Consider the following 12,746-nt stretch of genomic DNA (forward strand, 5'->3'; position numbering starts at 1 on the left):
TTGTAATCAGACAAGCAACATTGAAATTTGAGAAAAGTCATGTGATCTTAGCAGTGACTGCCCCAGTGACATACAAGTTACAGCATAGGGCCCTTTGGCAGGGTATGGTTCTGGCTCTGAATTCCCAAGGGAACAATCAATGAACTTCATATTTTGGGAATATCATCACACCCCCTCAGTGTTTCAGCCAGGGGGGTAGAGATCTCTCAATCACCTTGCTGTGCTACCTGTAAGGGGAGGGAGTTGTTTTCCGGAGCTGCGCAGAAAGTGCCCAGTGCCTACCCTTAGCCTGTTTCTTTTAGATAATTTTTTTCCCTGGGCAAATTTCGATCACAAAGGTCTATATTTCTGCAAGAGTGACTGAAGCATGTATATTTTTAAAATCTTGCCAAAAATTGTGACCTTTGGCATGCTTTGACCTATGAGTGACCTTCATATTCGAGACTGGCACATGGACTGATCCATTAGGGGAGGGGGTGCAATCCTGACATCATGACAATCATCTGGCTGTAGCTCGTTAAAATGCCGGAGTTGAACTCGGGTTTTTTGAACCAAAACAAACCTAACAAATCCAGCTTTGCAGTGGGGGTAAAGACTTGAGGTTTGAAATGTAGGTAAATGTGTTTTTAAGTGATTGTTTGACATGGCTTAACCATGTAGGGAATGGGCAATTCGATTTAGCAGCCCCTCCCCTGCAATGATCCTCGGTAGAAAAGAAAAGAAAAGACAAAATTAAATTAAATTACGAAATATAGGTTTAACATAGAAATAGCTGGAAGAATCATGATCTCATGATGGGTGGCAGGATGTTGAGTGCGCTTTGATGAAATGGAAGTAATGTTGCTGTTTCTTTCAGTTTAATTTTCGACAGCAATTTTTGTTTCTATGGTATACAAAGCCTAGTGCATAGCTGATTCAGTTTCTGTGACTGTGTCGACGCCGGGAATTAGAGTATTTCTAAAGGAATTAACTACTATGATTTCAGTCACCTGTCTTCCTTTCTGGCCTTGTGTCGTTTTCTTGCTTCGGGACCCAAGATAACGGCACAAGGCAGCTTATGTAATGGTCAAGGAAGTCCCGACAACCACTGACCACGACATAAAAACAGAAATTGAACAGATGGTGAGTTAACCAGGGAAGACCCTGTTTACTAAAGAACATAACTTACAAAACTGACCGAATGCAATCCCGACTATCGACACAGTCACAGAAACCTTCAGAAACAAAATCAGCCACACACCTGGCCTGTACACCACAGAAATAGCTAAAGCCCCGAATGCAAGAGGAGCCTCTACTTACAAAGTGTCCTAATATAAACCTCTACCAGCATCATCACTCGGCATGTCAACAAAGCATACTCAGCACCTTACCATCTACCATGAGTTTGCTAAGCTAAGGCTAGGCAATTTACATTCCATAAGACACACAAGAACTTAACTTAGTTTCAGGTCCTCTGGTAGCTAGGGCTCGACCGCTGTCACATTCCGTACGCATTCCTGTGATATAAGAAAGAGAGAAAGAGGAGCCTCTAGTTACAAAGTGTCCTAATATAAACCTCTACCAGCATCATCACTCGGCATGTCAACAAAGCATACTCAGCACCTTACCATCTACCATGAGTTTGCTAAGCTAAGGCTGGGCAATTTACACAACATAAGACATACAAAAGAACTTAACTTAGTTTCAGGTCCTCTGGTAGGGCTCGACGTACACACGTGCACCGATCTTCCTGGACGTCACCGTACAAACTGCTGTGGGGATGGTATGGCATCGGACAATAAGTCTAAGTCCCACCCTGGAAAGCTGCATGCAGTTGATCCTGGATTGATGGCATCAATACTGATATCCTGGAAGCAAGAAAGTGAAATAACAATTAGGTCGAAACGTCAAGAAAACACTAAAGCAATAGATAAGGCACAAGGATGCCTTACATGACATGAAAGTCCAGCTATGTCTGCGTTTTTGTAGGCTTGAGGACGTATATATATATATATATATATATATATATATATATATATAATTCACATTTCTTAGACCGTGGGCCCTATGCTACATGAAGATAGACCGTATATGAAGTCATTTTATGTTATCAACTCTAGCATTCCACACCCGCCTATTTCTGGCTTGTCTAGCTAACAGTTCGAAAGGTCATTTTCACATACAGTCTATCAGGAGGGAACCTTCAGGCGGGTTTACTCCTCCGCACACGTAGGCCTTCAGGGTACGCCTGACCAGTCTGGAGGGGTCCATGCGGAGAATGTGGTCCAGGTACCGGAGTCGTCTCCGGCGGATGGCTGCCATCAGGTGTATTGCTGTGTTGAGGACGTGTAGAAATAGTTTAGTTTGAGGAGTCGTGTCTCACGGCTGCGTTTTCTGTATGCACTGACGGTCACAAAATATTTAATCGTTAACGTTACTGATTATTGACATAACATTGGACTGATAAGTTGTACAAAGCGCATAAACACACATAATGCACACTGTGAGGAATGACCCTAATAACTTGTCTCTACCAGACTCCCGCCTGACCGAATGGTAATAGGGGAATTTGGAAAACGTAGTAATAAAAGTCTAGTAGGAATTATAATTAGCGTAGAAGTGAACAGTTCGACCGCCGGTGCTAGCTAGATATACGAGCGATCGCGATGATGTCACGGTGACGCAGTGGTAGGCAAAAATCAGATGTTTGGCAAAAGACTGATTTACATATTAACCAGTAATTTGTACCGCTAATTTGAATATCAATATTTGATCCAATCTACTGACGTCGTGGTAGGCACAACAACAGCGATCGCTCGTATACTGCAAAAGCCTGACTAAAAACCCATAGTAACTCATTTGTCTCTATTTGGTCAAATTCGTCTATTTTTTAATCCAGCTTACACGTCGGCTTGGAGAATACCTACTAACCTGTTATCACGAAGGTAGGACGCTGAAAGTACAAAGGAGCTCTGCCACATAGCGGCGTGGCGTTGTTCTGTTGTGGGGAGCTGCGAGTATAACGTTATAAGCCAGAATGACTCCAGACAGAAGCCAGACAGAATGGCGAGACATTCGGGGATACACACAGGTGAACGCGGGGGCTGGTCCATATGATTGGTCTAGTCTAATAAAATCCCCATGATTTAATTGGTCAAAAGAATGGACTTGTACGATTGGTTATCTGACATAATGAAATTAATTGTACGCTACCATGGCACACTCCTGATACTGATACAAAAAATGATATATGATCCACCACAGAAAACATCACAACTGACATAACCCATTATTAGGTCACAGAGTATGTTACCTACGGCCACTTGTTTCTAGTCAATTTAATCCACTCTAAGATAATATATTACATACTTGTATTGTAAAGAAAATGACTTTTATGTTGTCATACAATATGGAAAGAATGTGATGGATTCTCCTGTCGGCTGTCGACAGATGAGTAGGCAGGTAGCCTAACCAGTCACTTGTCCAGGTGTCTCCTCATGTGCGAGTGCAGTCCAATTCTGGAAGCGCAGGGGCGGCCGCAGGTGCTGCAGATGAAGGAGCTCGAGCTTACAGGCACAGAGCCCTGGAAAGAATATTCTGTATGATATTACGCCCTCATTTTGTGATTAGATGGTCCCAATAATCTTTGACCTTTATATGAATATTCTTGAATATTCTGTATGATATTACACCCCCATTTTGTGATTAGATGGTCCCAATAACCTTGGACCTTTCGGGAAGTTTCCCGCGCTGTTCGTTTGGCAGTCAGACTGAGTTGCATAGATTCGGCTGCGCGGAGACCAGATCGTCTGTGGTTCCCGGCCCCAGCTTTATTTGCCGTAAGAATTAGCAAGAGCATTGTCAGGTAAGAGTAAACTGTCGTTGGTACTAGCGATTATAGCAATGCTTTATGAAAATTTGAGCCTCGAAACTGAGAAGAAGGAAAGAGAGACCACTGAAATCTGAATGGTTCGGGTTTTCTGTAAAAAAATTTTGTCCGCGAATATCATCTGGTTCTAGAGTCAGGAAGACTTCAAATGAGTGGAGCTAGCTGTTTCTTTTTGCCCTGGAAAAGAAGAGAAAGTGTATCATGAATATACCCAGTTAGTGTTAGCGTTACGAAAACAGCACAACGACAGGAAACAAGACTGAGAAAGTGAAAAAGGACATTCGCCATGGCGACGGAGGGCTCAAAGTCGCTGTGGGTGCATCATTGGTCTGCACAGTGCGACCTGTCTTCTACTTAAGTCTTATCAAGATTGTTCGTTTCTTGAGAAGTCGCATCCATATTATCCCCCCCCCCCCAAAGATAACGAACTGTTGAAATGTTGTCTTAATTAGCGAAAAGTTTCAGAAACGGGACAGATTGTTCTGTATATCATTTCAAGATATTAGGTTTTTAGGGATGATATCTTCAACCGTTAAACCCATACATTATATGCATATTTTTGCAACAAATTTTTGTTTCTTAATCATGGTATTAGTTTCATGCATGCCCAGCTTGTTATTGTTATATTTAGTGTAGCTATTGTCAAAGTAAACTGGTTTATTCATGAGGGTCTGCATGGCTGATCCTGAATCCAGAAGAGATCAAAGAAGGCAATTATACAAAAGGTGGTTGCTTTGCGACAAATTATGTAAGTGAATAAGATGGCTTTCCCTATAGGAAATCAATCATACGGCTACTAATGTATTGCAGAGAAGGAGCATGTAAGCCCTCATTCATGTTTCTACGTACATATCACTAGTACTTATACAGCCAGTCATGTTTCTGCATTTCATCAAGGATTTTCAATACCTGCTGTTTGAACCTGCATGATTACATTATGGTGGTGCATAAGAAGCCAAACAAAATGGGCATATTTCATGCAAAAGAGCAATTTAACAATTGTTATTGTCGTGGTTGCTGCCTGTGAAGGGGCAAAGTCTGCCATCTCAGACCACCTTGCAATGTGCTCGGATTGCGCTGTCTGTCTTAAGGAATCATGTGTTTCCTGGAGAAGTCCAGTCACCCCGTACCCGTCCCCGCCGTGCCAGTGGTCTGAGGGGGGCAGTGGTGGTCATTGGAGGACACGAAAGCCCTTCGATTTCCAGCTACACCATCATGATGACATACTCTTCTACACCATCAAACGCCACCTGGGTTCCTGTGACCACAATGAGGGCGAATAATGGCCATGGATTTGCTGTGGCTGTTTTCGGCATTAGTGACATCATTTTGTCTATTGGTGGGCCGAGTGGCAACGTGTGGTTGTATCAGGCAGGACTTGACTCCTGGTCAGAACTTGCTGGGATGAACACAGCAAGGGACTATCACCAGGTGGCAGTGTTGCAAGGTAAAGCCTATGCTATTGGTGGCAGAATCAGCTACTCACCACTTCATATAACAGCAGGTGTTGAAGTCTATGACAGAAGCCTGAACAAGTGGGCTGAAAGTGTTCCGCTCCCACAGCCAAGGTACCGGCATGCCACTGCTGTGTTAGATGGTAGCAGATAGGTGGCGCTTTTACAGCGGCCGCATTACTAAGTATGTCCCTGAGTAAGCTCTACAAAAGTCGATCTAAAGTGCTAGTTCGGTGCCATCGGACAAGTATCGGTTCAGAGTACGACAGATGAATTGTCATTACATCCCCTGAACACCAAGATCTGACGGAAAGAGAGCGTTATCGTCAAAAATCTTTCACCAAAAGCCGACAACCAGCCAAGGAGGGAGGGCGACGCAGAAACAACAAAGGACCCTCAACACGTACCATCCTTTAGACGGTCCAAACAAGCCCCGACTACAAACCCAGCAAACGTCAACGTACTTCAGGGCAGGTTCGAACACTTATACTTACTATTTTGTAATCATCGTGGGCCAATGTAGCCCCTGAAACAGGAGATCGAACAAGTTTGTCCTTTGTTTACCTGACGCCGGGGAGGTTACTCCAGGTCAGACCCGACAGAAATGTTCTTGAACCGCATACTCTCGTACACTTCAAGCACTATTCGTGCTCTTCGGACAAACATTAAACCCACTCCTCTGGTTAAACGAGCTATCTTCGATTGTGGCATAAACAAATACCACCGCCGTCCTAGAGGATGCAGAGGGGGAAAGAACCTTACCCGCCATAACCCCACACTTACTGCTACATCTATCGCACCACCTGCTACGTACGAAGTAGAGAACAGGGATCGATGGATGAACCTTACGAATAATGACAAATGCCCTCCCGATAGACACAAAGATAAGAAACTGGAACTGTGGTACACGAACATCCGGGGCCTCAGAGCAAAAAGAGAGCATCTAAGTGTGCGACTAGCAGAATCGAACACCAAACCAGATATTATTATGGTCACCGAATCTAAGCTCGACTCTTCAATATTAGACAATGTTGTGATATCAGTATTGTTACAAGAAGTAAGATAGCCGTTAACACCCCTCCAAACTCTGTGAACTTAGAATAGTCCAATACATGCATATTAAGCAGGATGTGCTCTGATAGCAAGACAGCAAGGACATTCGATCTCTTTCCTACCGGACCCTGGACTGAGCACACATGCAGAACTGTATCCTACTAACACTTTACTGAATACATAGTCTAGTAGTACAAGCAGTCTCTGCCTGAATCCTTACAAGAACCACCAACGGGTACAACATGGTGTCAGACTGATCGAACCCATCATCTTCTCGGAAGAAGAAGGAAAAAGGTGAAGTTTGCAGAGAAAACTCCACGCCACGAAGAGAGACGAGCGGGAAAAAGGACTGGGATTGTCGGTGACATCGGGGACAAGGGAATACCGGTTGCCGCTCTCCGCTTGACGATTGACAAGGCCACGCCATTATTGGAGCTGTGCACGGTGGTGGCATACCTTCCAGGAAGCCAATACAGTCCTTATAAGCACCCTCCCCCCTGAAGGTGAAGATTGCTGTGTAACGGGTGTACTAGACGACACAACAGACGAACTATGGAATCATATGGTGGTAAATGTCCGGAAATTGACTGGACCAGCCCAGCCCTAGATGATGCATGGAAGAGATTTAAGGAACATGTAGAACTGATGTTCTCCGGTCCATTAAAAGACCAGGACGAAGAGGTCAAGATCTCGTACTTGAAGATCTGGATAAACCCGTCTGGTAGAGACATATTGAACACGTTTGAGTATGCACAAGGCGACGACAAGAAAAAACTGAAAACGTACTACGACAATTTTGCAACGTATGTCAAGCCAAAATCAAACCAGGTGCTGGCGAGATACAAATTCCACAACCGAACCCAAGGCCCGAATGAGCCAGTGGAACAGTTTATTAGAGCATTAATCAATCTAGCGAAAGATTGTAATTTCAAGGATACCAACGAAATGGTATTAGACCGGTTAGTGTTCGGGACCAACTCAAACGAAGTTAGGAAGAAACTGATCGGCAAAGGGTCTGAACTGACGTTGGATGAGGCCATACGGGTGGCCAGGACCTATGAGTCCGACCAATCAACTTTGAAATCGATCGCCCAACCAGTTCCCAGCAACGACGTGCATGGAGTGCAGACCCAACACAGGACACCCTACGTCCCGCCCAGACCTTTCAGAAAAACTAGAGCAACGGGGGGTGGCGGGAGAGGAAAGCCCAGGTACACGAGGTCAACCAACGCATGTGGAAGATGTGGCAAAGGCCACAACACAGCAGACAAGTGTCCTGCAAACGGAAAAGAATGCAGAAAGTGCGGAAAAAAGAACCACTTTGCTGCAGTGTGCCGATCGAAGAGTGTGAGCGAAGTCAGGTCTCCAGAGGAAGAATTCCAAGACTTCCACATAGAGGCGGTACACAAGAAGAAAGTTGAGGGAGACCAGGCTTTCGTCGACCTACACATCGCCGGAGCCAGCGAAAGCCTCAAGTGCAAGTTGGATACGGGAGCGCAGGTAAATGTGCTACCCGAAAGGGACTGGATCAAGCTGAGGAGCAGAAACTCCAGTCTTGAACCGACAAAAACTCGTTTGTTTGGCTACGGAAACACTCCTTTAGAAGTAAAAGGAAAGTGCAGCCTACGATGCAACTACAAGGGAAGATCCGGAACGCTGGATTTCTTTGTGGTAAAGGCCAATGCGACTCCGGTCCTGAGTTTAAAGGCATGTCTGTCCCTAAAACTGATCCAGCTGGTACTCACCGTTAAGTCAAGCGAGACAGCGGAAAGCATCAAGCAAGAGTACAGCGACGTGTTCCAGGGGATAGGACGACTCCCTGGCGAATACAGAATCAAAGTGGACCCAAACGTAGAACCGGTAGTCCACGCACCGAGGAAGTTCCCAGTATCACTGAGGGAGCCTTTGAAGAAAGAACTTGATCGTATGGAATCTCTAGGGGTCATACAGAAGGTAGATGAACCCACCGAATGGGTAAACTCACTAGTTGTAGTAGAGAAGCCCAAGACAGGGAAGTTGAGGATATGTCTAGATCCGCGGGATCTCAACAAGGCTATAAAGCGCGAACACTACCAGCTTCCAACGCTGGAGGACATCTCCACGCGTCTCGCAGGGTCGAAGTACTTTGCCGTGGTAGATGCGAGATCTGGATATTGGCAGATCTGTTTGGACGAAGAGAGCTCCAAGCTGACCACTTTCAACACGGCATTCGGACGGTACTGCTTCACACGTCTTCCTTTTGGCGTCCATTCGGCGCAGGAAGTTTTCCAGAAGAAGATGGACAGCATCTTCGGAGGTCTCGAGGGTGTTGAGGTAATCGTGGATGACGTACTGGTCCATGGCCCAACGGAAGAGGAGCTAAATAGGCGCTTCCGGAACATGCTACAGCGAGCAAGAGAATGCAACGTAAAGTTGAATGAAGAGAAGTGCGTACTGGCGGCACAAGAAGTAGGTTTCTTTGGTCATATTCTGACAGGGGATGGGTTAAAACCGGACCCCAAGAAGGTGAATGCAATCACCAACATGAAGAGCCCCACCAGTAAGGCTGAACTAATGACAATGCTTGGTATGATCACATACCTAGCAAAATTCATCCCAAACCTGTCGGATGTCACCGCTCCAATGAGAGAGCTGCTAAAAGAAGACGTCGAATTCGTCTGGGACAGCAGCAGGGAGGCATCACTGGATAAAGTGAAGAAGTTAGTGGCGGAGGCCACTACACTGACGTACTACGACCCCACACTACAGGTGAACCTACAGGTGGACGCATCCAAGTATGGACTTGGAGCAGTCTTGATGCAGGAAGGAAAACCAGTCGCATTCGCGTCAAAGTCACTAAACAATACGGAGATAAACTACGCACAGATCGAGAAAGAATTGTACGCCATAGCGTTTGGTTGTGAACGGTTTCATCAATACATATACGGCAGGAAAGTGAACGTGGAATCTGACCACAAACCACTGGAGTCGATAATGAAGAAACCACTGAGTACAGCGCCTGCAAGGTTGCAGCGAATGCTGCTGAGACTGCAGAAATACGACCTTGAAGTGAGACACAAGCCCGGCAAGGAAATCCCGGTTGCAGACGCCTTAAGCAGGCTGTACCTCGAAGAAACTGACCACATGAGCGAGAGTTTCGAGGCACAAATACATCTGGTTACATCACATCTGCCTGTCTCCACACAGCGACTAGAAGAAGTCCGCAGGGAAACCGAGAAGGATGCACAGTTGATCATCCTGACAGAGACAGTGAAAGAAGGATGGCCAGAAACGAGACGGCAGTGCAACCCCCACATAGCCGAATTCTGGAATCACAGAGACGAACTAACCGTCCATCAAGGGATAATCTTCAAAGGTCAGAAGATTGTCATCCCGAGAGCCATGCGGAGGGAGATGCTCGACATCTTGCACCAGAGTCACATGGGTCAAGAGAAGACCAAGGCAAGGGCCAAGGACATTCTGTTCTGGCCAGGCATGAATGCTCAAATTGAGGAGAAGATACAACAGTGTTCCATTTGCCAGGAACACCAAGCTTCCAACATCAAAGAGCCGATGATACCACACGCGGTCCCAGAGAGACCATGGCAGAACGTTGCCACAGACCTGTTTTGCTACAACGGTGACGAATTCATCATAGTCACAGATTATTACAGCAAGTTCTTTGAGTTCATGAAGCTCAACAGAACCAAATCGGCTGATGTCATCACGAAGATGAAAAAACTGTTCGCAACACATGGAATACCTGAGAAGGTTGTGAGCGACAATGGCCCACAATTCGCAAGCGAGCTGTTCGCCAAATTTGCAGAAGAATGGGGATTCAAGCACGTCACAGCGAGCCCCAGGTACCCACAGTCAAATGGGTTGGCAGAAAGATCTGTCCAAACAGCCAAGCGTCTGTTACGCAAAGCAGAAGCAGACAAGACAGACCCATACCTGGCATTGCTGGAGTATCGCAACACACCGATCGACAGCCAGCTTGAGTCACCAGCTCAAATACTGATGGGCAGAAGACTGCGAACAAAACTACCCACGACGAATGAACAGCTAATGCCGAGAAACGTAGATCACAAGAACGTGAAGCAACATCTCGAAGCACGACAGCACAAACAGAAACACTGGTACGACAAAAGTGCCAAGAGTCTTCCGACTCTGACAACAGGAGACTCTGTCCGAATTCAACAAGATGGTAGGTGGACACCTGCCAGCGTAATCAGAGAGTGCGACCAACCGAGATCGTATGTCGTACAAACACCAGAGGGTACCGAGTATAGACGCAACAGGAAACACCTACGGGCAACACCTGCAACTGGAACATCAACAACACCTGCACCTGAATCATCGACAACACCTGCACCTGAAGCAGCAACTACACCTGCAGCGACCCCTGTTCCAGTAACAACGCAACAGGCGCCCTACGTCACCCGATCAGGACGTGCGGTCAACCCTCCAACCAAGCTGAATTTGTAATGCATGAGTTAATGCACTGTATGGACATTGAACATGGAATGGAATACGGACTGATCCTGAACAATAGAATAGTATGTTAATGCATGCTTCAGTGAGTAAACTATAGGTAATGCATGATTGTTTTCATCAAAGAAACTAACATCTTAAGAAGGGGGATGTTGTGATATCAGTATTGTTACAAGAAGTAAGATAGCCGTTAACACCCCTCCAAACTCTGTGAACTTAGAATAGTCCAATACATGCATATTAAGCAGGATGTGCTCTGATAGCAAGACAGCAAGGACATTCGATCTCTTTCCTACCGGACCCTGGACTGAGCACACATGCAGAACTGTATCCTACTAACACTTTACTGAATACATAGTCTAGTAGTACAAGCAGTCTCTGCCTGAATCCTTACAAGAACCACCAACGGGTACAACAGACAATAGTCCTGACATCAACATCGATGGGTACTTAATAGAGCGAAAGGATCGAAACACTGGAAAGGACTGGGGTGGATGTCTGATCTACTATAAATCTGGCATTGGACTGCACAGAAGGCATGATTTGGAACCTCCTGAACATGAATTGATGATATGCACCATCAAGCTACATACAGGTACACTTCTGCTATCACTCCTGTACAGACCACCAGGACAAAGGGTCATAGACTGTGCGCCCATTGACTGGTACACTGAAAACCTTGACCACCTCCGCACAAAGACCAAAGCTAAGGGACAATCCTAGCCGGTGACTATAATGCACACCATAAAGAATGGTTACTAAGCAAAAAAACTGACCCACCTGGAAGGCACACACTCACCCTTTGTACCACTCATGGCCTAACTCAACTTGTCAAGGGCGCCACCCACCAAAAAGGCAATAGACTGGACCTCATCATGATTGATACACCCAACATCTGCTCGGACGTACATATAGAACCTGAAATAGGAAAGTCAGACCACTTCCTGCTAACTACGTCGATACCATGTTCTCCAGTCCTAGAGAAAACAACACCTAGGAAAATCTGGATCTACAAGAAAGCTGACTGGCATGCTCTCCGAGAGGAACTTGCCCAGACAAACTGGGATGACTTGCTTGACCCAGAAAACCCAGAACGCTCATGTACAAACGTAACAAAGGCTATCCAAGAGGCCATGAGACACCACATTCCGAGAAGAGAACTCAAGACCTTTGATGGAAAACCTGAGTGGTACAATGGTGCGTGTGAGAGAGCCCTACAGAAAAAGCTGAAATCTTGGCACCAGTACAAAGCAAACGAAACCCAAGAGACACGAACCAGATACAACAAGGCCAGAAATGACTACACCTATGTCACCAGAAAAGCAATGAAAGCCCACAAAAAGAGGGTCAAGGCAAAAATGACCACAGGACTTAAAAATGGAAGCAAAAGCTGGTGGTGGACGGCAAAGAGGCTGATGGGGCAAGGTGGACAATGTGATATTCCTTTACTGACTTCTGGCAACCAGACTTACATACACCCTGAGGAGAAAGCTGAGTGCTTTGCTAGCATATTCGCCGACAAATCCACCATATCACAAGAAGAAAATGAGAAAGAAGTCCCTCTGGTAACGACCAGAACTACATCCAGCCTAGAGGAAGTAACCTTCTGCCCTGATCAAGTGCACGAAGAGTTGTCTACGCTCGACACCAACAAGGCTACTGGTCCAGACTCCATACCCGCCAGAGTACTAAAACAAGCTGCACCTGAGCTAGCCGGGCTCTTCCAGCTTCTACTAGACAAGCACCACATGCCGAAACAGTGGAAAATTGCTAATGTTATTCCAGTCCACAAGAAGAACAACAAACAAGATCCAAACAACTATAGACCTATCTCCCTGCTTAGCATAATCAGCAAGGTAATGGAAGCTCTCATAAACAAAGCTCTCTGGTCACACATC

At 45.8% G+C, this 12,746-nt stretch overlaps 2 protein-coding genes and 1 long non-coding RNA gene across 4 annotated transcripts; 2 read left to right on the forward strand and 1 right to left on the reverse strand.

The window, feature by feature from the left end:
- Positions 1 to 1,527: 1,527 nt before the first annotated feature.
- Positions 1,528 to 3,311, reverse strand: LOC118432491. Of its 2 annotated transcripts, none has more exons than XR_004833094.1 (3): positions 2,911 to 3,311; positions 2,163 to 2,312; positions 1,528 to 1,847 (listed from the first exon to the last, which is right to left on the reverse strand). It is a non-coding gene; the product is annotated as an uncharacterized LOC118432491 (long non-coding RNA). The 2 variants fall into 2 exon arrangements; XR_004833093.1 differs by having other exon boundaries at positions 2,163 to 2,382.
- Positions 3,312 to 6,927: 3,616 nt separating this feature from the next.
- On the forward strand, positions 6,928 to 9,313 carry LOC118432124 (uncharacterized protein K02A2.6-like). Its single transcript, XM_035843651.1, has 2 exons — positions 6,928 to 9,271; positions 9,306 to 9,313. Exons 1-2 carry the CDS (start codon positions 6,928 to 6,930, stop codon positions 9,311 to 9,313), a joined length of 2,352 nt encoding a protein of 783 aa, XP_035699544.1.
- Positions 9,273 to 10,874, forward strand: LOC118432163 (uncharacterized protein K02A2.6-like). The gene has a single exon (XM_035843693.1). It carries the CDS (start codon positions 9,349 to 9,351, stop codon positions 10,840 to 10,842), a length of 1,494 nt encoding a protein of 497 aa, XP_035699586.1. The 5' UTR covers positions 9,273 to 9,348; the 3' UTR covers positions 10,843 to 10,874.
- Positions 10,875 to 12,746: the final 1,872 nt, after the last annotated feature.

The sequence above is a fragment of the Branchiostoma floridae genome, chromosome 15 (genome assembly GCF_000003815.2).
Source record: "Branchiostoma floridae strain S238N-H82 chromosome 15, Bfl_VNyyK, whole genome shotgun sequence".
Classification (NCBI taxonomy): domain Eukaryota; kingdom Metazoa; phylum Chordata; class Leptocardii; order Amphioxiformes; family Branchiostomatidae; genus Branchiostoma; species Branchiostoma floridae.

Bases quoted from the DNA above. Each gene is read 5' to 3' on its own strand.
- LOC118432124 (XM_035843651.1), top strand. From the start codon at position 6,928: ATGGAATCATATGGTGGTAAATGTCCGGAAATTGACTGGACCAGCCCA.
- LOC118432163 (XM_035843693.1), top strand. From the start codon at position 9,349: ATGAAGAAACCACTGAGTACAGCGCCTGCAAGGTTGCAGCGAATGCTG.